The sequence below is a fragment of the Trichoplusia ni genome, chromosome 9, assembly GCF_003590095.1.
Source record: "Trichoplusia ni isolate ovarian cell line Hi5 chromosome 9, tn1, whole genome shotgun sequence".
In the NCBI taxonomy this organism is placed as follows: Eukaryota; Metazoa; Arthropoda; class Insecta; order Lepidoptera; family Noctuidae; genus Trichoplusia; species Trichoplusia ni.
Genome location: NC_039486.1, coordinates 7,252,519 through 7,276,542, shown reverse-complemented (window position 1 = coordinate 7,276,542; position 24,024 = coordinate 7,252,519). Strand labels below are relative to the sequence as shown.

Here is a 24,024-nt window from a genome sequence, read left to right as displayed (position 1 = left end):
ATCATTAGCAATGTATACACAGAAAGCGCTTAATTATGAAATAACAGATCCATAGAAGGAGCCGTTAATTTAATTTGCATCGATTGACCTCCTTGGATAAAATTTTCAATTTCACGAATAATCCGACAAAGTTTTCTGTTTGTTATTTTTGGCACAGTTGGTTAAGCCGCATTGTATGCTAATGTCGTTAAAGAATGGGGTGACATGGAGACTGCGAGTTAACCATTATACTGTGACAATACAACGGAGCTGCCTTGAGGTGACCCGGCGCGATGCCGCGAGACCGTTGTCACTACTCGGCGCACTGCCCACCAGACATAAGTTGGTAATAGATAGGTAAACATGTACAATGACACTACAGATTTACCTGCATGCCATGTTTATCATTGTAACCGTCAAAATTTATTTTTTAAAGATGTTACCCATCCTTATTATGTATATTGTCCTTGAAACAAGGCGTTGCGTTGCTGTTGCTTTACACAAAACATGTGAAACCTAACTATCTTATCTAGAGTATTTCAGAGTATTGAGTAAAGTTAACTCAATTTTGATTACTATTTATTTGTAAATATGAATTCTTTGACCCAAACGTGTTGCTATTTTCTTCGCATATTTTGCGATTTCAGGAGTTTATTATTCCGTTAAAATTAAAGTTGTGGGTACACTTACTGAGAGGTTATTATTATTATTATTTATTTATTTATCAATTATTACAGGTACATGTTAGGTATACTTATGACATAGTATAGTATCTCACAAAAGGCTGTCATAAAATTTGACTGATGATGGACTCATTCAAGGTATTCCTTAGGTCCCTAGCTCCATCTTCTTTAGGGGTCCGCTAATAGTTAGATGATTATTGCAATGGTTACGAGTACCCGTGGAAATTGCATGATGAAAAATTCCACCACCTATATTTTTTTGTTGTGTACGTTATGCCCGGTTTACATTATTCCAGTCCACTGATCTAACGAGATTCCAGTCCAATACTGGACTGGATCTGTTACGTTTACATTATTCCAGTTATTTAGAAGCCGTTGAAGTGTGAACACTACAGTGACAATGATTTCCAGAAGAGATCAGTTTTGAAAATGTTTGAAACGTGCTCAATCACCTTTGCTACAAGAAGTTATTAATGAGGTTGATAAGGAACTAAAAAAAAGGAACGGATTTGGGTGAGAAATTGGATGAGCGAAAGAGATCAAAAAGGAGGGTCAGTAATGCTTTTGCAACAACTGAAAGTAGAACATCCCAATGAATATAGACTGCCACTGAGAATGACAGCAGAAAACTTTTTTCTTCGCAAAAAAAGGTCCGCAAAAACAACCAACACGTGTGTACTTCGTCAGCACTGGAATGGCACTAGATTGGCCGTCTACATTATTCCAGTTGCATTGGACTGAAAAGTAGACCTCAAATCCAGTTACTGGACTGGAATGCTTACTGGATTCAGTTCATTCCAGTGCCGGTTTACATTTTTCCAGTAAGCAATCCAGTACTGGACTGGAATAATGTAGACCGGGCATTAAGGTAACCAGAGCACTAATGGTTTTGCCATTTGGGCAGATCAATCGCGGCAAAAGCTTGACTGAAATCGAATTCTGGTGTATAAGGCAAAGTTGAGTTAAACTGCATTGATTGGATTTAAAAAACCCGGTTAAGTGCGTGTCCCTTGCAAGTCGTCTCGCGACACGGAGGGTTACGTACAAATTGTATAAAGAAATACCTACAATTATAAAGAATACTACACACCAAATTGATCGATAACGGACTTGATGTTTATTTTAATTATTTATTATAGTAGCGGCAACAGATATAAATCTGTAAAAAATCTGCTGTCTTCCTATCCCGGCTTATGCGATACAAGGCCGCGAGGCAAACGGACGGACAGACGGCGGTACCTCAGTAGCAGTGGTCCGGTTTTGCTCTTAGATTATGGAACCCTAAAAAAGAAGAATTGTCCAGAAGGGGAACAGTAAAGACAGGCAGACTTATTATCGAGGTTATACCTATTGATTGGTGTATCTTTTTATTAATAGCTTTCTATCAAGATTTTTCGAAAAAAATCCTTCATAGATATTTAACCTTCAATAAAAATACTATATGTGGAGTAACATAACAAAAACGACTAGATGTGTAGTGGGTACGGTATGTGAAATTTGCAGTTCACTTCTCAGTATGCATGCCACGCGTCTGCTACCTTAGAAAGAGCCCACAACAACAAATACGTTAGCAGCAGTGAAACGCAAACAGTGTTCGAAACGACCAATTAAATACATCTATAGATATAGAAAATATGTTGCGTTGGTAAATATGTCCTGTTGTGTAACAACTCCAAGTTTAATCTGCATGTTACAGCAGAAGTTACGTTAGGCTGTGCGGTAACACGATGAATATGTACCGTCACGTTAATAGGATAAGAAGACGTTTAATTAACTAAAGAAATACAACACGAAATAATGAAAAGTATTAATATTTCAGATCAATGGAATAGATAAAACAATTATACGATAAATGCGAATAAATAAGTCCCCTGTGCGTATTGCTGCGTTACAGGAGGGCATTTAATAAATTATAAGGTTGCTGAAAAACCCCTGCTAAAATATTATTGGAAGAATTTTGGTTAACTCATAGTTTAAATGACTAAATTTAAAATGAGAAGAATAAGGGCATGAATTAAAACAAAAATGCTCTGTATTAAAAAATATATAAAGAAAAAACCAGTTCTTTGGCAATATTGTGTATAAATTCATTAAATTACTAGTAAATAAAAATACTTTTTCTAACTAATAACATGTTTATTAGAAATATGCTCCATAAATACATCTAAAGGATCTTCATTAATATTGGTGTCAGAATTCTTTTTTCCATACATTTGGACCAATTTCATGTGTTCCTCTAGATTTTCTATCTCATTGGATTCTGAGTCAAAGTATCGGTCCTCGGCATCTTGTGATACTTGCTGTAGGTCATCATATTGCTCATCATTGTCTATGCTATGGTAATCAACATCATTGTCCCTGCCCTCTATAAAACAACTGTACATCTCTTGTAAAAATTCTTCTCTTAACAAGTTTCTTTCAGTTGCAGAAATCATACTCTGTTTTCTAGGCTCTGGCATGTAACTGGGTCTTGTGTCTGGTTTATCAAAGTCACCCCACTGCTTTTTTTGTCTAAATTCCTCACTATCGTTGCTTTCTGAATCATCTTTGGTGACTGTTTGAATTGTTCCCTCTTGCTCCTCTAGTAACTGCTCATTCTTCATTTCTCTCATTTCGTTTCGGTCAACAGTTTCTAATATCATACTCAGGAAGGTGAGGTTATCATTGTCAACACCATCACGGTCTTTAATCTCTTGATCAGTCAGATACTGGCCAACAAGCTGTTCATAAAGTAGGGGATTTCGATACATCATTTGTTTTTCACTGAAGTAATCTGTCTCATTCTGAAGTTTCCGTAATGCATTATACCGCCTATTTCTCACTCTTTTACGTCTACTTGTTTCTGAATGGTAAGATATTAATTCTTTGATACACTCCCGAAAACTACTATCAGCAGTAGATTGTAAATTTTCAAAATATCCAATGTGCTGTGGAGCAAGATATTTGCCGAACTGCAATAAAAACTCCGTCGGGGAACGTTTGTATAGATCGCAAGCCATTTTTATCGTTTCACTTGTTCGAACTTCTGATTCATTAACGTGCGCATTTTTAAAAGATATTTTAGCGCACCTAACTAAATAATCGATGATATCATGAATCGGATCAATTTCAATTTCTTCTTCATCCAAAGTTGTCGAGTTATCTAAGTCATTTGAATCCATTTGTGGGAATATTTCTAAAACTACGTATTATAATATAACCAACTGTTGTGAAACACTAGTTGTACACCAATTTGTATAATTTTTCAATGACGACATATAAATGTTTCAAATAATGAAAGGTAAATTTCACAATTATAAATTCCATTCACAAGCCACAAGGAAATATAATATTACAATTTTTTGTTTATCGTCTCTGACATGGCTCTGCTCTGATACTGACGTTTCAATCAACACATACACATACTTCAAGTTGAGCTGAAGATAATTAATAATATATTACCTATGTATTAAAATAAGATATTAACATTTGGCCATATTTGAATATCTGACTGTATCAATAAATAATTAAACTATTTAATAATTTTCTCCACAATTCTATATAGATGGTCGTCGTCTTTCGCATTTGCTCTATGGTTATTTTGACATCAAACTGTCATCTCACTGCTCACATTTGATCATAATCATAGTCATAGAGTAATTAGAGTATTTCTTTGAAGTTAAGTCAACCGGTCGTGAAATAATAAATATCTAAATAAATAGAGAGACCTACATTACTCTTAGCTAATTAAACTTAACGTGTATTTTATTAAACTAGTGACATAAAAGGACATTATTGTACGTAGAATAAAGGAATATCCAAGGAAATGTGTAAAATACTCGACAACAATGAACAAAGTGTTTCAATAACACATTTTGATTATTGATAAAAGCTAGATAATCAAACAATTTAAAATGTTGTGGCGTTGGGAAGACATGTGCGGGCCCCAAGGCTTGAGACCGTGGAATGACGTTACGAAAGACTTCGGACAGTGCTTCCAGGAGCTATTTTTTCATATTCCTGTATATTTTCTAATTGCAATTATATCTGGATACTATGTTGGATACAGAAAGGATTGGGTGGTCCGTGAAAAGACACAGGAACGAGCAATAGTCTTCCGCAGTTTCGTAGTATTAGCATTAGTGTTCATTCCAATAATTGAGTTGTATGTTTTGATTACTAAGCCTGGTTTTGTTTTGTATCCTGTGGATTACTTCTCGGCCGGCGCGGCTTGCCTGGCTTGGTTGTTCCATTTCGGATATGTGTTAGCACTCAAACACAGGCTGGGCCAGAGCTCCCGTGGCCCTACTTCTCAGCTTATGATGTGGAGTTTTACTGTTGTCGTGAATTTAATTACACTGAGAAGCAATATTATGACGGGTTCAACTTTAGGATTTAACATTGCTACATTGTGTTGCCATGCTCTGTATTTCGTCAGTCTACTTCCATCAAGTAATTCTAGGCCTACATTCTATTCACCATGTCTTGTTGGCTCCCAGCACTCACATGTAAGTGTCACACTCTAATTCTTTTGTTGTCATACTATGATTCATCAATATGTAGGTATTGGTATATGTATATTTTACTATTTGCTATCAACAGAGTGAGTACACACCATTGCTTCCACACATGGATGAAGGAATACTAGGGACAGCAATGCAAGGAAATAGCTGGTTATCAAAGTTATTGTTTTCATGGGTGGATCCTCTCCTCCAAAAAGGTAATATGTGGTTATGAATAAATCATGTGTTTGGGTATGTAAGTATATAAATAAACAAGGTTATAATCAATATAGTCATATGTTTGTGTACTAATGATGTATTCAACATTGTATCTATATACCATGATAACTCCTTAAAACAGACAAGATAAGTAAATACCTGACTAGTTAAATAGACAAATCAAGATAATGATATCATACCTAAAATTAAATATATATAATTAAAGGATAGGGAAGACATTGAAAATAGAAAAAAAGTAGTTTTTTTCTAGTCTCTTCATTAACTTATATATTCCAGGATTGGAGAACAAATTGCATGACCCGGAAGAGCTGTTTGATGTACCAGCAAAGTATTGTTGTTCATATGTGGGAGCAAAAATGGACAGATCTCTTATTGGCAATGTAGATAATTTTCAACAATATGAAGATGTACCTCATGAACCATTCATAGGATCAGGTGAGCTTGCCTTCCTCAATTTAAATTAAAAATCCTTACTAATATTATAAATGTGAAAGTAACTCTGTCTGTTACACTTTCACGTCTAAACCACTGAACTGATTTTAATGACATTTGGTACAGAGATAGAGTTGACCTTCAGAATCAACATAGGATAGTGTTATCCCGGACTTTTGAAGAGTTCTCTTGGAAACGCGGGCGAAAAGCAAGTAGTAAATAAATAAGCTGTCAAACAAGCAGTGTTACATGAGGATTAAAAAAAACTTAGATATTTAAAATTTACACGCCAACTTCCTCAGTAACTTGGATTCGCCTACCTATATTGATAAACAGGGTTAATGAACCTATGACAGACGACCGCAACTAAATCTTTTGCCATTTTTCAGGCTATGGAGCAACAGGCGAAACAGCAACACAACCACCTGTGAGCACCCCAGTTACACCGACTTTGCGTGTCCTAGTGCGATCCCCGCGGCGACAGAATGTCTCCTTGCTAAGAGCTCTACACTCATGCTTTGGCCTACAATTTTACAGTATTGGTATTCTTAAGCTAGTGTCTGACATGGCTGGATTTGCTGGCCCAATATTACTAAATTATCTTATTAAATTTGTTGAAGATGAGAGCATTGATCAACATTTAGGGTAAGTCTACATCATAATTTTCCGTCATAAGTGAATAAGACCTTTGTTTACTCAGTGTAAATTTACTTGTTGCAGTTATGTGTATGCTGGCAGTCTTTTGGCGGCTACATTGATGTCTGCCTTATTTAACACGCATTTCAACTGGTTAATGTCAATAGTGGGTCTAAAAATGCGTGGCGCGATAGTTGCTACAATACTCAGAAAGACTCTCAGCGTGACATCCACAGAACTTACTAATAAATTCTCGATAGGTGAAATCACGAATTTTATGTCGACTGACACGGATAGAATTGTGAACTCCTGTCCAAGTTTTCATGCGCTTTGGAGCATCCCATTACAAGTAAGAATATAATGAATTGAATTGTAATATATTAAAGAAAGTGATAACTCATATACGCACAGCTATATGTGTGCATGGTATTGATTACAGTTGTTGACTATGAAAGCTTAAGTTTGTGTGTTAGTGGTGTAAAAGGGGCAGCCCCTTTATACATTTTATTATTATACATAAGTCGTTAAATATATATATCTAATATATAAAATTCCCGTGTCACGATGTTAGTTAACGTACTCCTCCGAAACGGTTCGACCGATTCTTACGAAATTTTGTATACATATTGGGTAGGACTGAGAATAGAACAACATCTATTTTCCATACCCCTAAGTGATAAGGGTTGCCCACACTAAATTTATTTTTTTATTTTTTGGACGAAATTGTTTGTTTTTATTTTTTTTATAATCTTGCATTAAAAATACATACAACTAGAAAAAAAACATCGGCAAAACAACGTTTGCTGGGTCAGCTAGTATATATATATATACTACCCAACAAATTGAGTTGAATAACTAAGCCTGCCTAAATACATATTTTTTCACTTTCAGTTATTCATAACACTCTTTCTTCTCTACCAACAAGTGGGCTTATCATTTTTAGCTGGTGTAACATTCTCTGTGATATTAATACCAATAAACAAAGTGATTGCCAACAAGATTGGTCAGCTAAGTACTGAGCTGATGAAGCACAAAGATTCTCGTATCAGTTTAATTAGTGACCTGCTGAAAGGAATAAGGGCTGTAAAGGTTCATGTTTGGGAGTCATACTTTATTGATAGAGTGTCAGGTTAGTGCAGTTTTGTAATATACACAAGTAAAAGAATAGATATTTAAATATAATTTCTTATTAAAATAGTTTACAATGGGTTACAAAGTGTAGTGGTTTGACTGCGGTTGAGTCGCATATATAACTTAATACTTAATGTGTAGTAATATATTTTTATAAAATTTTAACAGTAATATTTTATGTATTTTGCCTTAACAGAAGTACGAAAGGAAGAGTTACGTTACTTACGCGGTCGTAAGTATCTGGACGCGATCTGCGTTGTGTTATGGGCGACAACGCCAGTATTCGTAGCGGCGTTGACGTTCGGCACTCATGCGCTCAGAGGGATACAGCTCGATGCACCAACTGTATGTACAGCCTTTAAAATCGTACCCCTTATATTGTATTTAACCATAGTGGAACTTCGCATATTTTGTTTATAAATCATTGAACAAAATAAGTATCCAAACTTGCCTTAAGTAGTTGCATTGAATATAGCCACGTAGATTGTAGACACTTAAACAATTATTTTCAGGTTTTTACAACAGTAGCACTTATTAATATGCTGATAGCGCCGCTAAACGCTTTTCCATGGGTACTAAATGGCCTAACAGAAGCTTGGGTATCCATAAAACGTATTCAAAAGCTGTTAGATGTAAGTGTATATACATATATGAAATTTAAGTAAAACTTAATTGGAAGGTAAAAAAAATATAAAACCAAACTTAAGCTTCCAGATATGGACGCAGAACTTTATTACGACCGCGTCAACAAAAATCATGATGAAGATAAAATAATCATATTTAAGAATGCGACCTTTGCCTGGGCCAAGCCTTTAAAAAAGAAAAAGCCGCCAAAGAAGTCTAAGAAAAACAAGGGCAAGTCTAAAAAGAGGTTGTCAAGAGGTAGCATACAAAGGCGCGATTCAACTTCGTCATCAGAACAGTTGGTTCGAGATGAGCCTTTTATGTTAAAAGATATTAACTTAGAAATCGGTAAAGAAGAGTTGATAGGTATTACCGGTGTCGTTGGAAGTGGAAAATCCTCATTATTGCATGCGATCATTGGAGATATGATGAAGAAAAACGGTGACTTACAGATACCAGAGAATCTCAGCAGTGAGTATGATTATACAATACCGTATTTAACAGAACCTAATCCACTCTAAATTACTTATTTCAAATACCTAATTGTTTGAATTTTTACAGGTTTCGGTTATGTATCTCAAAAACCGTGGCTGGTACGAGGCACAATTCGAGACAATATTCTTTTTGGTAAACCATACGATGAAGCGAAGTTCCGTACCATTGTGGACGCTTGTGCACTTACTGGTAACTCTCACGGTCTTACTTTCTACTTTTGAAGTTTCGCTGTACAAAATTGATATTGAACTCTATTTACAATTTCTTTTGCAGAGGATTTGAACGTGCTCGGATGGAACGCTTACGCGGGCGAAGGCGGGTGTACGCTAAGCGGAGGCCAAAGAGCTCGGATAGCACTAGCTCGTGCTGTGTACCAAGATAAACAAGGTATTTATTGTTAAAGGTTGTTCTCAACGATTACAATTACCAGTTTTTGCCTCTCCTGTATGCCATTTATGATTGCGAAACCTTTATGTCTAGGCTAAGAACAGATTGAAAGCCACTTGAAAAATGAACTCTTCCTGTAAACCTGTTAATGCTTTAAATCCTTGAAAGCCAGGTCACCACACGAAATTTCAATTCACAGTTTGTTAGTGACATTTTAGACTTGAAACTTTCAACGGCATCATGTTACTGGCCTTACATACAAATCCGCTCGTAGATTCGGGGAATTCTGTAAGATACTGCTGTTTTATCGGCCTGATTTATCTCCCTATAACGTCATTAATTTTCCATCTAAAAACCAGGGGTAAAATCACTTTTCGAATTGACAGTGTACTTGCTGGACGACGTGCTAGCGGGCGTGGACAGTTCGGTAGCGCAGCACATAATGCAGCGCTGTATCCTGGGCCTGCTGCGGCACACCACGCGCGTGCTGGTCGCGCACTCGCCCAGACACCTGGCGCGCGCCAACAGGACCGTGCTATTGAGCGAGGGACGGATTATCAGGCAGGGTATGCAGTAGCTCATATCTTCCATGTACGTGTTTATGTTGGTAGAAACAAAAATGGAATCCAAAAGTAGAACTAAATTTAAAATTAACTATAACTTACATCTTGTACGTGAGAACAATAGGGTCCAGCGCAAAAAAAAAATCCGTCCTCAAGTCCTCTGTCTAAAATACGCCAACATTTTTCAATAGTTATCATAATATCAGAAATGTAATAACCTAGGTCCTCCTGAAGCGGTATTGAATGACATCGAAGATTTCATGCCAAGTGACACGGAGTCTTTAGGTGAAGAACCCCCGCGCCCGCAAGATCCAGAACTTGAGGATAAGGATAATGTTAGCAGGAACAGCCTGGATGACGAGGTATGAGTCATACATATTGTAAAAATTAAAAAGTTCACGACACTCGAAAGTAGACTCTAAAACTACTAGTTAAAAGTCCATAAATATTTGCACCGTTGTCGTCCTCTGCCTTTGTTCAAAAAATGTTTCAAATGATTTTAAGGCAATTCTTACAAAGTGTTATTTTTTCAGGAATCTATGACTCAAGGATCTGTTGGTTGGAGAGTATTGGGCCTGTACTTACGAGCAGTCGGAGTATTCTTATCCATAGCCATATTCCTTTCACTAGTTCTAATGCAACTCTCACAGAACTTCACATTCCTCTGGCTCACGTATTGGGTTAAGAACAAACCGAAAAACTCCACTTCATTACACGAGATCGACTTAACAGAACATGTTACAGAAAAGACTTCTGTGCTAGATCACGGTGTACTAGCTATTGACAATATAATACACAAAATAATTAACACTACGATACTGTTATTGAAAAATAGTAACACAAATGAAACGTATCACAAAATGGAGAATTTGGGCAATCAGCAGTACACGTTACTTGGAGTCACTGGGAATAATACGCCTGTGTACACAGATAACTTCTATTTAGAGGTGTACTTTGGGTTGGCGGGATTAAACTTAGTGTTCACGATAATGAGAGCATTTTTATTTGCGTACGGTGGAGTGAAAGCCGCGTCCTCGATACATAAACTTCTACTGAGGGTTATAATTGAGGTGCGTACTTTTTATTTACGACTCTCAGCTATGCCCGGTTGGTATAAATACCGTTTTTGTGCATGGAAATAAACCATTTTAAGGAAGTCTATTTTTCTACAAATATTGGCTAGTAAATTATATTATCATTGTCATAGCTGTTTCTAGAATATAATCGATCTTTTTCGTTACACTTTGTAAAAAGTTTAAAATGTTTATAAAAATAACATTAATTATATTCCAGGCTAAAGTGAAGTTTTTCGATGTAACACCGGTGGGCCGCATTGTGAACAGATTCTCATCAGATACATACACGATCGATGATTCCTTGCCTTTCATATTAAACATATTTTTGGCGCAAATATTTTCGTTGGTTGGTAAGTTCTTAAATTTTTTACATATCATCTAATCAACGTTCGGTATCGTGGTATGATTAATAAACCGCTTGTCAGAAAAGCAACACATTTTTAAAAAGAGAGTTTTCCTTTCGATTCCGCTCTAATGGAATATTATTTCGGTTCTCAACAAAGAGCAAAACGGTTTCTATTTTTAAATATCGGTTTATTTTTCCTTATTACTATTATCTCACTTCAGTTTCATTTTCAGTTGCCCAACTTGAAACATAACAGATAATTACAAAGAACAAATTTCTTCCATAAGTGAATTAAATTTATATTAATAATTGCATGCAATTACATATTATAACATTATATATTATGCATTTTAAATTAACCAGGTTTATCCCAGCGATAATATTGCAAGGGAATTTCTACTCCGAACTAGCGGTAGGTGAAGGACCTGTCTAAGAACTACGACTATCTCGGGTATTTCGAACACTAACCTAACAACAAAGAAAACCTCAAAATAAATTGTTTTCTGTGGTACTGAGTAAAAGATACAAATGAGGCAAACCAGACGCAAGAACTTTTCTTGATATAGTTAAAAAAAACTTAAATTATTTGTATGACTATGTAGCTGGAAGTATGAATATTAATAAGATATATTTTTTTTCGTTTCTCGCAGGAGCTGTGGCAGTAACTCTATATGGCCTGCCCTGGCTCGGGATTGGTGCTGTGCCTCTAGTATTTATTTACTACCGTCTCCAGCGGCGGTATCGTGTCACATCGCGGCAGCTAAAACGACTGCAAAGCGTGACGCTATCGCCCGTATATACACACTTTAATGACACTCTTGATGGTAAGTTACTCCATTTTATATATAGACATATATATGATCGTAATAACCGTGGACCTTAAATCGATAACAGAAATATAATTTGTAAAATTTTCAACTCTAGCTATCATGGTTTATTTGCAGTTCATTGTTTTCCGCTTTTATTATTTTTAAACTAGCTTTAAAATGATCCCGAGGGAACATAAAATCGGGATAAAAACTATAGGTAATCCTGGTTATAAACTATCTGTGTACCAAGTCTCTTTTAAGTCCATTCAGTGGTTTTTTCGTGAAACAGGACATCGTGACAGTTTTCGTGATAAAGTTAGAATAATGATGTGCAAAATTACCACTTCGCACCAAAAGTTCGCCTTACTCAAATGCCTCTCTCGCTAGCCATCGATAGACGCTTAAATCAAAAGTGCTGTTTGCTGCGGTGTGTAACGATGCGAGATCAAACGCAATATTCGGGGATCTTTAGAACCTGTACGCATTGCATGTTCGGTAATGAGAGTATGGTGTTGTAGGTCTGGACACGGTGCGCGCGCTGGGCGCGGGCGGCGCGTGGGCGGGGCGCGGCGCGGAGCTGGTGGAGGCGTGGCAGCGCGCCGCGCTGAGCGCCGCCGCGGCCGCGCAGTGGCTGGCGCTGCGCCTGCAGGCCGCCGCCGCCGCCGCCGTGGCCGCCGCCGCGCTGCTGGCCGTGCTGCAGCGCACGCTGCACGCCGCGGACCCCGGTACGGATTCTATTATTACTTGCCATACATATACCCGCCATTCAACAAGTTTTGACTGGCCTGATGGTAGTGGCTAATGTCCCTGACTGCTATACTAGAGGTCGTGGGTTCGATTCCCACCCAGGACAGAAGTTTGTGTGACGAGCACGATCATTTGTTTCGTAGAAGTATATTATATACATAGGTATGTTTATAAGTCGTCTAGTACTCATAATACAAGCTTTTCTTAATTTGAGACATGATGGCGTTGTGTAAAGTTGTGGAGTATTATTATATTAGTTATTACTACAACAGAACACGCACGATGAAATTAGAAGGCGATGAATGTGACTCACTCACACTTTTCAGACATTTATTTTAATACCTAATGTCGTATACAGGTCTCATCGGTCTCGCTATATCTTATGCCCTGTCAATGACATCAATGTTGAGCAACGTGCTGAACTCCTTTACGGAAACGGAACGGGAAATGATTGCTGTCGAGCGCTGTCGAGAATATCTCAAGGTTTGTATAATCTTAGTTAGAAAATGTCAATAAAGTACGACACCAAACTGTTAAGGTTTCCGTAATATAATATTACTTATTTAATATAAGTTGAAAACGAACATAAACATGTTCTTTTGTGAGAAGAAAAATAAAATATAATTATCAATGTGTTTTTCATAGGTAGAGGGCGAAAATATCTACGGCGATGCTCCTCCTTACGGCTGGCCTTCACAGGGCGTCATTGAGTTTGATAAAGTCTCCCTTAAATTTAGGTAAGTGACCCGGTTAACTTATCTCGAATTTTCATACATCTTCATAGATAAGCCAATTAGCCACAAAAATATCTTTGCACATTAATCCCTACATTTTGGTCGTAATATGAAAAAAACGACAAATAATACTCATATCTTTGTCTAGTGATCGCGAAAGTGCGGTTATGGCACTAGAAGACGTATCATTCTCCACTCACCCCGGCGAAAAGTTAGGCGTGGTGGGTCGCACGGGTGCTGGCAAAAGTTCCCTTCTGACCGCGCTGCTACGCCTTGCACCGCTTACGGGTGGACGAGTGCTTATTGATGGTGTCGATATCTCTACGCTTCATCTGCATTCTCTCAGGTAATGAAAGACACCTCCTGTTGACAGTCAGCAACAAAAGACAATCAACAACAGCAACTCATTCATTTTTATTGTGTAAAATTATTTTGAAAAGTAACAATATTTGAACGATAGAACATTGTTTGTATCTATGATTATCATTAAAAGCACGACCTGTTACGTTAGTGAAAATTATATACATTTTACTTCTATTATTGTAGAACGCGGGTAGGCGTGATACCGCAGGATCCGTTTATATTCACGGGTAGTATACGTGAGAACTTGGACCCACTCCGTCAGTACCTGGACATAGACGTGTGGCGTGCTATCGACGCGTGCGGGCTGCGGGGCCTGGTGGCCGACCGCGGGGGACTCAACGCTAGCGCCGACATCACGCAGATGTCGCGCGGACATGCGCAGCTGCTGTGCGTCGTGCGGGCCTTGTTGCATAGACCAAAGGTATGTAGCTTGGAAGTTAGAGTAAACTTTTTGCTATTTAAGAGGAAGCTTTTTTGACAGCCACGACGTTTATTCCATAATATATTTAAATAAAATAAAGGAATAGAAATTAATAGATCTAAACACCCACGTTTTAAATTATCACTATCAAAATCACTTCATTCGTTTTTATAGTAAAGTTTTAAATTGCATTGTCATCGGTTCTGAAGCTACCCTGAAACTTCTGCTAGATTATCGGGAAGTGCGTCAAAATAGAGTTACAAAAATCCAACCGGAACGACAAACAAACAAGAAAGTGGGTGTATAAAAACGTGGGAAAAGCATGCGTATAAAAATATGATATTTTTATCATATTCATTAACCAAAAAAATATATATTAATCTTTTGACTTTTCTCAATTCAGATCCTGCTTGTAGACGAAGCAACAGCGAACTTAGACCAGGAAGCGGAACGCTTAATCTTAGACGCGATTCGGTGTTCTTTCGGCGGGTCCACGGTAGTGTACGTAGCGCACAGGCTGGTGGGCGTGCTCGAGTGCGCGCGCGTACTCACCATGGCCGGCGGACACGTGCAAGAGCTTATAGCACCCGATGACGCTCTGGCTGATCAGAATACACACCTATATCACCTTATGTACGGATCATAAAATCATAAAACTTTCTAGAATTGTAAAAAATAGTAACCTTTTCAATTGCTAAGAAAGTGTTTCCTTGGAGTTAAGCTTATGTCATTCCATTCAATTCTAGCACGAATAATTGGTCTCGCTACAATCTTTATGAGGCATTTATACAAGTCTAAATTATAGCAGTGCTTTATGCTTCTGTAACATCGAAATAATGAAAAAAAATGCTAGTTTAAAAAGAAATTCACTAGATTAGAAAAATAACATTACATAACACTACACGTACTCTTCACAGTTTTGTTAGATCAGCTGACTTGATATTCGGTATTGTACCATTTCTGTTTTTATTATATTATGGTACACTAGTGAAACTTAAGATTATTCTAGAAGGTGAGATGTTAACCTCATGTGATTATTACGCCTTTTAATATTTGATAGGAAATAATTATTTTAACTTGTTTTATGCTAGAGATTTATATTTGTGTTTGTGATAAGTATTTAATTCTGTACTGTTACATGACGACGTATCGCAATATGATTATATACTTACGGCAACCAGACGCGATAAACCGTACTTCGTTTGTGATACGATAATAAGATAAATATTTGCGTCAAACCGCATAGGAAACAACATGTGACAAAGACTTCATCCAAAAAAAATGATTGTATCAATATAAGAAGTGATATTCAATTGCCAATTAGTTATTTGGGATTTATGTTAATTATTATTAGGTAGTACAAGACTGAGATAAGTCTAGTCGCTAATCGTTTTCATCGAAGTAAAAATGTAACTCAATATTGTGAAATGTTTCCAAAGACATAAGTAAATTTGAAAATCATATTTAAATAATCGTGTAGTACTAGAGCAATTATTAAAAATTCGTAAATCACTATCATTAGTTCATTTCTTTGCTTCAAATATTGTGTGAATTATTTATTAGAATGTGGAAATAACTTTCTACTTTTGCTGAACTCATTTACATAAGTCTTCAGTCATTAGCTGTTTCTGAGGATCTCTCTTTTCTTAAGAAGGGTATGCTTTTTCCGAAGTTATGAATAAAAAAAAGTTATCAAAGCTCAGTGGTCTCTTAAACTCCCCATCACCCTGAATTTCGCATTTTACCCCAAGATTTACCTTGCACTGATCAAATAAATTGTAAAATCATGACTCTCTGACAAAATGCCGCTGAGTTTCGATCTCTAAATTAGTCATCACTCATGAAATAAATTTCCTAACATGTCAATCAGCATCGTATTATCTAATGTTAAGGTTTTAGGCATAGTATGTTACTTATGAGAGTATTTTTATAATATTTAGTAATATATAAATGTTTGGTTAGGATTATTTTAAAAGGAACAGCGACTTATTCCATTATTCGTATCAATTGTAAGTTTTGTTTTAGGTGTTCTATAATTATTTGGGTATGTTTCCACGCCAGTTAATAGTAAAATTATTTTGTTACGAAATCTAAATTACATTGAGAATAACTATTTTGTGATAAATCCGAATGAGTTCTTGTGATGTATTCTTGCGTATTTATATTCAAGTATACGTAGTTTTCGCATTCGTAATAAAGTCTCTACAAAGCCAATTTTAATTAAAGGTGTTAGATTCGTTTTGGGCTAAATTCATATGAATAAAAGATCTTGGTACAAAGGCTAGTCTGTTCCAATGAGTATCTATCAACATATCGACATTCTCTTTACTGTTATAGATGCGAAAGTTACGTAGATTTAGAGAGAAATCGATGTTACTCGTAATTATTGTAAGATTTAAGATACTATTTTTTTTTCAATATTAAAATATATTTTATAGATTATATGTTGTATCAATAATACTTACAAAATCGATGTGACGAGGCCAAGTGACCAGCATACCTTGGTGACATTTAGTTACATGAGAGAATGCGTGTTGATTTAGTGCGGACTTCGCATCTTAATTCTAATAATGCGGCGTATTGTTGGTGTATATACTTTTTAACCCCCGACGCAAAGAGGAGTGTCATTAGTTCGATTTGTCCGTCTATGTCATCATAGCTCCCAAACGGATTGCGATTTCAATTAGGTAAGTTTGTTTTGCATCAAAGGTTAATGTAGGTAATGTGCGCGTGACTTAAATATGATTGATCAAAATCGGTAGACCCACATCAAAGTCGTGGGTTGAAACTTCACTGAGGGTTTTTTGCCTAGCCATGTATTCTCAGTATACTTGACTGTTGCCCGCGACTTTGTCCGCGTGGCTATGTTATCAATAGACATAGATATTATACTTAATACGTTTATTCCTTAACGTTCTGCCGAGTTATATAAAAACAGTTATAATCTGACCCAAGATATTCCCTGAAATTTAATGAATGAGTGCAACTTTTTTCAAAATTAACTTAAATTAATATTTTATAACGCCGCACGCGCCTGATGTACATATTTTGGTAAGGGTAAGTACCATTTTATATAAAAAAAAAACATTTGAAAAAAGTAGTTTTCTTTAACAAAATTTATTTCCATTAGTATGCGGTCGCGGGCATTTTTTGAACTTAGGCAACCTTATCCGTTGATGCAGCGCACACACGACAGTGATAATTTCTCCTCGTTTTTAAGTTTTCCCATTGTTGCTCTGCTGACAGAGTAGTCAGAGTTATCTTATTATAAATTTTCATCATAGTTTTTTAATGTGTTTGCTATTTTGCAACGCTCTAACCGTAGCGGGTATAATAATGGGGAATATGCATGATTTTTTTTTTATTTTTTATATGTTTCTACTAGTTATTACATTACCAAACATACAAATATCACGTCCAAAATATAAACTATTATGCAAAAAATTAAATATTAAAATCGCGATCAATTTAAACGCGGCCATTTTGGCGCGCTTGCTCGTGACGTCACCATTACACGAGTTCGATGTCAACAGCAAAGTGATTGGTTTACAAAATTACCAAAAAATAAATAAAGTGAGTGAATATCGACTTAATTACCATGGATACGATACAATAACAATTATTCCTCCAAAAAGAAACCATACAAATAGCTTGTTGACAGCAGACGTCTCGTGTAAAACTGACGTCACGTTTTGTTCCACCAATAGTGTTGCGTTTCGAAAATTTGCGCGGTAATTTCAAAACAGCCACTTTTTGATGATTAAATTTCATTATTAAATTAAAATAAATTCTAAAAATAATTGTATAGTGTGTTTTCAGTAGCAATAAATATTACAAAAAAAAATATTTTGTCCATATTTAAGTCACGTGCATATTCCCCATTAAAGATCTTAAACTTTTCTGCGCTATCGACTATTTTTACATTTACTCGACTAAAATGCGTTTAATTTGTCAGTGTCAACATCAGAGTTCTGAACGTTTCCGTGGTCCGTCAGTTGTCACTGTCTTGTCAGTGTCAGTGATGTATTTGGAAAATAATAATTTGAGGTTGTTTTTATTCTCGTATTTATATTGAGATTTATCTGTTTATTTTATTTAATATGCCTTCAGATTTAACATGGTTAACAAAGTTTATGTTATATGCGTGCCATAATCCTGTTGATCACTAAGTAATAAAGGACATCAAAATGGATAACGTAACTGAAAAATTGTTGCAATGTTTTGGACATCGAAAGTTCAAAAGTGAACTTCAAGAGAGTGCGATCAGGGCTATTGCTAGGGGTAAGGCGGTATATTTGGTGAAAGTCATTGTGCTCTATTATTATCCAAGTTTACAAAACTCCATATACATATTTCGCATCATGAGACAGAAGAGAAATTAATTGTTTATACCTAAATAAACAGTTTCAAACACTGTGCATCATATTTTAAGAGATAAAACCTGTGGGACTACTTGAAATGTTGTTAATAAAATGTATATGTCTGAAATATTCATACTTTTATGAAAACAGCTTTCATCAACAGCTGTTGTGTACTAAATAAACACTTTCTTAACATCAACATAATCTAAAGCTACATAAGATAAAAAAGTGCATTACATATTATTGTCGAAATAATCAAGCTATGAAGATAATATAATGTTTTGTATTGCTTCTCAAAAATAGATCTATTATTCCATTCACTTCATAGATATACATCAGAATTTTGTATAACACAGCAATTTAAGCATTTAAGTTAGGTTTTATTAAGAAGATTATACTTAAATTGTGAATTTTAAATGAGAAAAAAAAAAGAAATTCCACCAGCTTAGTTCAAGAGGAAGACTAAATTAAATCTGAAACAAACAAACTTACATAATATGTATTAACTTCATCATTGTTTACAGGTGTTCATGATGTTTACGTATCAATGCCTACAGGCTCTGGCAAGTCTTTGTGCTTCCAATTGCCAGCAATGCTGCAAGATAACAAAGTAGCAATAGTTTTCTCACCACTATTAGCTCTCATAAAAGATCAAATTGATCACCTCTCTAAAATTAAAATAGCTGCAGAATCAATAAACTCTAAGATGACATCCAAAGAAAGAGAGAGAGTTCTAAATGATCTCAGAAGCATGAAACCTAATACTAGGTTTTTATATGTCACCCCGGAACAGGCTGCTACTGGTACATTTAAATCTTTAATGGAACATCTAGTCAAATACAAAAAGGTTTCATATGTGGTTGTGGATGAAGCCCACTGTGTCAGTGAGTGGGGCCATGACTTTCGACCAGACTATTTGAAGCTGGGTGATCTCAGAGATAAATACAAAAGTGTACCATGGGTTGCTTTAACAGCCACTGCTAGTGCTGATGTGGCAAAAGACATATTGTCAAATCTCAAACTATTGATGCCAGTGGCACAGTATAAAACTCCTAGTTTTAGAAGAAATCTATTTTATGATGTAATTTATCAAAACTGTATAGATGATGAAGTAGGTCACTTACTGGAATTCTTAAAGAAAAGCTTAAAAGATGATGAAAATGTGAAACTTGTAAGTACTATATGTCTATTTCAGAATATTATTTACCTTTATTTATGTCCACATTGAATAATGTTAATATTTCAGAAGGATAAAAATGCTGTTATTGTTTATTGTCGGACCCGAGAACAAACTGAAGATTTAGCTCATATGTTAAGTAAACGAGGTCTTGTGTCCTTAGCTTATCATGGAGGTATGATTGGCAAGAAAAAATATTTTTCATATTTATATTTTACTGTCTTCTATTATAAAACATTAACTCTTTTCTTTGTTATTTCTAAATGTAAACTCTTTGCAAATATTTATTTTTGTAATAAATTGTTTTTATTAAGGTTTAAAGACAGCAGAGCGCGTGTCTGTGCAAGAGAAGTGGTCTCGCGGCGAATGTCCATGCGTGTGTGCGACTGTATCGTTTGGGATGGGCGTGGACAAAGCTACCGTCCGCGCCGTCGCACACTGGGGCATCGCACAAAATGTCGCAGCCTACTATCAAGTTAGATATTCACCTTACCTTTAACCATAATAACCCAACGAGCATTTACGAAGTTTATTATCTGATAACTTTTATTATGTATCCTCACAAATTCAGACAGAATTATCTATTTATTTAGAGGATTAATATTTAGTCATATTTTTTTTTTTCAACAGGAATCAGGCAGAGCAGGTCGAGATGGAAAACCTGCGTTTTGTCGTATTTACTATTGCCGTAGCGAACGTAATACAGTAGACTTCTTGCTCAAATCGGAAGTGGGGCGTGCTAAAACACCCGAGCAAAAGAATCGGTGTAAAATCGCCTATAAAAGCTTTGAAATCATGGTCAAGTACTGTGAAGATATCAAGTAAGTGAACATAATAAAAATGACACAAAAAGATCTGAATTTAGCTATAAAACGGCTTCAATTGGTTGGAGAAATTGAAAACCACATGAGCATTACAAAAGAAATAACTCTTAGTTTTCATATCATTACACTTACAAATGTATTATTAACAATAACGATAATTAAAGAAAATAAAAAAAAAAACGTATTTCTTCTATGGAGGTGTCGCCACAAGGTATTTGCTGAATACTTCGGTGAGGAGGTCCCTAAGTGCGGCGGCCGTTGTGACGTGTGCGCGGACGAGCGTAACGTGCGACGAGCATTGGACCAGCACCAACGCCGCGCTGCGTCTGCGCAGCTTAGATCTGGCGGGCTTGTTGTCAACCAGGACTCGTCCGACCTGTACGGCGAAGGCAGACAGGGGCAGAAGAGGTAAGTTGCATAGATGTTTACAGTGATATTAATCTATGATTTGGCTAGAACACACACAAATGATTATCTGTAAGTAAAAAATTACTCAATTCTTCTTCAAGCGCACGAATAATATGAACTCTATTTAAACTTTTGTATGTGTGTATGCCAATTGCGCATTTAATGCATTGATTTTAGAAGCCTAAAATAATGCTTAAGGCCAGCTAAAAGGATCAGACTAGAAATATTTTTATACTTACTTGTAATAATTATAGGGAAGCTGAATCATATTATGGTACCGGCGGAGGTGGAGGGGATAGCGGCGACTCGGATGGCGAGAGCAATCGCCGCCGCATCGCTCAGGAGACGAAATCTCTCATAATGCAGGAGTTTGCTAATAGAAAGAAACGTGCCGACGACAAAAAAGGAAATAACGACGCTGAATCTGCTAAATATTCTAAATGTAGAGCGGCAGAGAGCACTGGGAATAAAGTAAGACGTGTACATACAACAAATCCGTGTATGTGCAGTGTACAACACAGTTTTGGTTTAGATAAAGATTATTAAAATAACTAAACCACTTAAATATGACATTAATATGTGTTTGTATAAAAGTTACACCAAGATTGTTTACCTTTTTGTACCTGAGTTAAACATCAAACTGATAATAAGATTGTTTTAGGTAAATGGACTAACAGTTGCAAGCCGCGACGGTTACCTCACCTTACTAACCGATGCACTGAACAACAACTATCAGAACACGAAGGATACCGATACTATTGACAAGACATTCTCCAGGTACGATATAGAACAGTGTGCCGTAGATTTGGAGTACGAAGCGTTTTCAAGCAGCACAGTCATTAGTTTGTATAGGCGAGCGATGTCCAAATTGGTAAGTAGTACATTTTACAACATAAAATTATGTGTTCAGAACAATGTTTTATGACGACCTTTTTGTTTAGATCTCTTCAGTGAAGGCGTCAAGTGATCAGATGTATCCTCAACTAAAAGTATTTCAGCCCAGAAAACGCAACACTCTTAATGAGTTTGTGAAAGATTTCGAACAAAGTAGAGCTCAAAACTGTAATGGTTTTATTACAGCATCACAATTAGGTAAGTCTGTGATAGAATATACAATTATACAGCTTCTTAAGTTGTCCTAACATCATCCCTAATTCCTTGTATTTTTCTAAGACATGGAGAGAAAAAATGAAGTCAAACAAACAGAGTTATCTAAAGCTGACAAAGATACAAAAAGAAAAGCAAATTCATTCAGAAGAGACCCCTTAACACAGACAAACCTCAAAAACTTCTTCAAAAAGTCATCAGAAGTGTCAAATAGTAATACCGACGTAAGCGATGATGAAACAGGTCTTGTTATAGATGAAAATGACGAAGAGAGCAAAGCTGAAAGTAATTTTAACAGTAATGATACTACATTAAAAGTAAAAGAACTTGAAGACGAAGCAATTAATGGTGATACTCAAAGTACAGGTGATCTCACGGAATCTGTTCAACTTGAAGAATACAAATCAAAAAATTCTAAATCTAAGACTTTAGTTATAAATATCACATTAAAGGGTATCCCAAGTAAAGATAAAGACAGTCATAGAAAGCAAGAAACACCAGATAAAAATAAAGACTCAAGTAAAGAGAAGAAGCACAATAAGGATGTCAAATCAAGTAAAGAAAAATCTACATCCAAGAGGAAAATAAAGGCTCTTTTTGGAGAATCAGACAGTGACAGTGAAATTCAGGTGTCTAAAAAAACAAAAGTAACCAACAATGCAAGTGACCACAAGAAGAAACAAGACAGACAAAATAATAGTAAAGAAGGTGACGATTTAAATGTTAAAAAACGAGAAACTCCTATAAAACCATCAACCCTATATGGTAATGTATCAGATAGTGAATCTGAAAATGAATTAGTAATTGATGATCAATGTGAAGAAGTGGCTGTAAATAGAAGCGCAGAAGATACTTTAATACTCAGTGACATGAAAGATGAGCAAGCAAGTCAAGATACATTAAACTCATTTGAGTCTAAAGTTGATTCAGAAACATCAGTAGACAATAATTCTAACAGGTTATTTGACCCACTTCAGGGTGAAGCTGATGATTCTAATTTAAACAAAGCACGCCAGTTAAGTCTAGAAGCAGATGCAGTTATGCAAAAGCTTATGATGTTTAAAGACGTACCCCCTGAACCTGCAGTTGAAATTCTGCCAGATGTTGAATCTCTAATACCAGTTACCAATAAGTCTCCTCCATCACCAATAAAAAGTAAGCTTAAAGATAATAAGGATAAGTTAAAAACTGTGGCCAAACACAAACTTAGTTTAAGTAAGAAAGTGAAAGAAGAAAAAGAAAAGAAAGAGGCAAGCACAAAAAAGGAGGAACATAAAAAACCACACAACAACGAAAGTAAACATAAAAGTAAAAGATACTCAAAGAAGAGTGACGGTACAACAGCTAATAAAGCTGAGAAAGTAGATCTTGCCAGTTTAGTGGTTAAATTGCTCATGCCATACTATAAAAAGAAGAAAATCAGTAGTCGCGATCTGTTCAAAACTACTGCCAGACATATCGTTCATCAGCTACTGGCTATACAAGTTACGGGTAAGTGACATGTTAACATGCATTTGTTGCTTGAATGCTCTTTAAGGAATTTAAAAAACTTGCATCTTTTGTATCTATCTATCTATTAAATTATTTTGGGCTATCGGGGGCAAGAAGAAAGTTCGGATTGCAACTCTCAGTTTAAATTATGGTTTTACTGGCATTGTAATAGAAAGGAGTTACCAACGAAAATGTTTGTAACAAAAAAAACTGAAAAACGTGTTCTTTTTTGTTGCAGAGGAAGCAGCTATTGACGTTTTGTTGAAGAAAACTTTCGATAAAGAAATGAAAATAGAAAGCGAGAGTGATTTAGTAGTTAAACTGAATTTGGGCAATATTGTATAAATATTTATAATTTATTAAGTTTGAATGCCTTATTATTGATTAATATTATTGTTATTATTGTACACATGCATAATTAAACTGAGAGGAAAGTTTCACATGGCTATTTATTGAAAAATAATTTAAGTATTTTGCATATTTACCGTTACGATCAACCATTGTTTGAT

The 24,024-nt window shown here is 35.9% G+C and overlaps 3 protein-coding genes across 3 annotated transcripts; 2 read left to right on the top strand and 1 right to left on the bottom strand.

Annotated features, from left to right (window-relative positions):
• Window positions 1-2,777: 2,777 nt before the first annotated feature.
• On the bottom strand, window positions 2,778-4,131 carry LOC113497170 (coiled-coil domain-containing protein 97). The gene has a single exon (XM_026876581.1). The coding sequence runs from the start codon at window positions 3,821-3,823 to the stop codon at window positions 2,783-2,785; it is 1,041 nt and encodes a 346-aa protein (XP_026732382.1). The 5' UTR covers window positions 3,824-4,131; the 3' UTR covers window positions 2,778-2,782.
• A 165-nt stretch (window positions 4,132-4,296) lies between these two features.
• Window positions 4,297-16,589, top strand: LOC113497169 (ABC transporter C family member 13). The gene is made up of 22 exons (XM_026876580.1): window positions 4,297-5,149; window positions 5,244-5,361; window positions 5,660-5,818; window positions 6,205-6,460; window positions 6,536-6,800; window positions 7,343-7,580; window positions 7,779-7,927; window positions 8,095-8,214; window positions 8,290-8,677; window positions 8,768-8,890; window positions 8,975-9,088; window positions 9,475-9,654; window positions 9,874-10,013; window positions 10,185-10,721; window positions 10,945-11,077; window positions 11,724-11,897; window positions 12,401-12,607; window positions 12,988-13,112; window positions 13,275-13,366; window positions 13,512-13,709; window positions 13,910-14,147; window positions 14,551-16,589. Exons 1-22 carry the CDS (start codon window positions 4,556-4,558, stop codon window positions 14,791-14,793), a joined length of 4,791 nt encoding a protein of 1,596 aa, XP_026732381.1. The 5' UTR covers window positions 4,297-4,555; the 3' UTR covers window positions 14,794-16,589.
• Window positions 16,590-18,063: 1,474 nt separating this feature from the next.
• LOC113497133 (ATP-dependent DNA helicase Q5-like) lies at window positions 18,064-23,955 on the top strand. Its single transcript, XM_026876524.1, has 11 exons — window positions 18,064-18,428; window positions 19,033-19,679; window positions 19,755-19,860; window positions 20,000-20,160; window positions 20,316-20,506; window positions 20,708-20,917; window positions 21,172-21,388; window positions 21,579-21,788; window positions 21,859-22,009; window positions 22,091-23,515; window positions 23,754-23,955. The coding sequence occupies exons 1-11, from the start codon at window positions 18,335-18,337 to the stop codon at window positions 23,858-23,860; spliced, it is 3,519 nt and encodes a 1,172-aa protein (XP_026732325.1). The 5' UTR covers window positions 18,064-18,334; the 3' UTR covers window positions 23,861-23,955.
• The last annotated feature ends 69 nt before the right edge of the window (window positions 23,956-24,024 follow it).

What these genes read in the sequence shown, in the direction of transcription:
- LOC113497169 (XM_026876580.1), top strand. Translation starts at nt 4,556, where the DNA reads ATGTTGTGGCGTTGGGAAGACATGTGCGGGCCCCAAGGCTTGAGACCG. An exon ending in AGCATTGATCAACATTTAGG is followed by an intron (nt 6,461 to 6,535) that starts GTAAGTCTACAT and finishes TACTTGTTGCAG; the next exon opens with TTATGTGTATGCTGGCAGTC. An exon ending in CCTTGTTGCATAGACCAAAG is followed by an intron (nt 14,148 to 14,550) that starts GTATGTAGCTTG and finishes TTCTCAATTCAG; the next exon opens with ATCCTGCTTGTAGACGAAGC.
- LOC113497133 (XM_026876524.1), top strand. Translation starts at nt 18,335, where the DNA reads ATGGATAACGTAACTGAAAAATTGTTGCAATGTTTTGGACATCGAAAG. An exon ending in ATGTCGCAGCCTACTATCAA is followed by an intron (nt 20,161 to 20,315) that starts GTTAGATATTCA and finishes TTTTTTCAACAG; the next exon opens with GAATCAGGCAGAGCAGGTCG. An exon ending in CAGAGAGCACTGGGAATAAA is followed by an intron (nt 21,389 to 21,578) that starts GTAAGACGTGTA and finishes AGATTGTTTTAG; the next exon opens with GTAAATGGACTAACAGTTGC.
- LOC113497170 (XM_026876581.1), bottom strand. Translation starts at nt 3,823, where the DNA reads ATGGATTCAAATGACTTAGATAACTCGACAACTTTGGATGAAGAAGAA.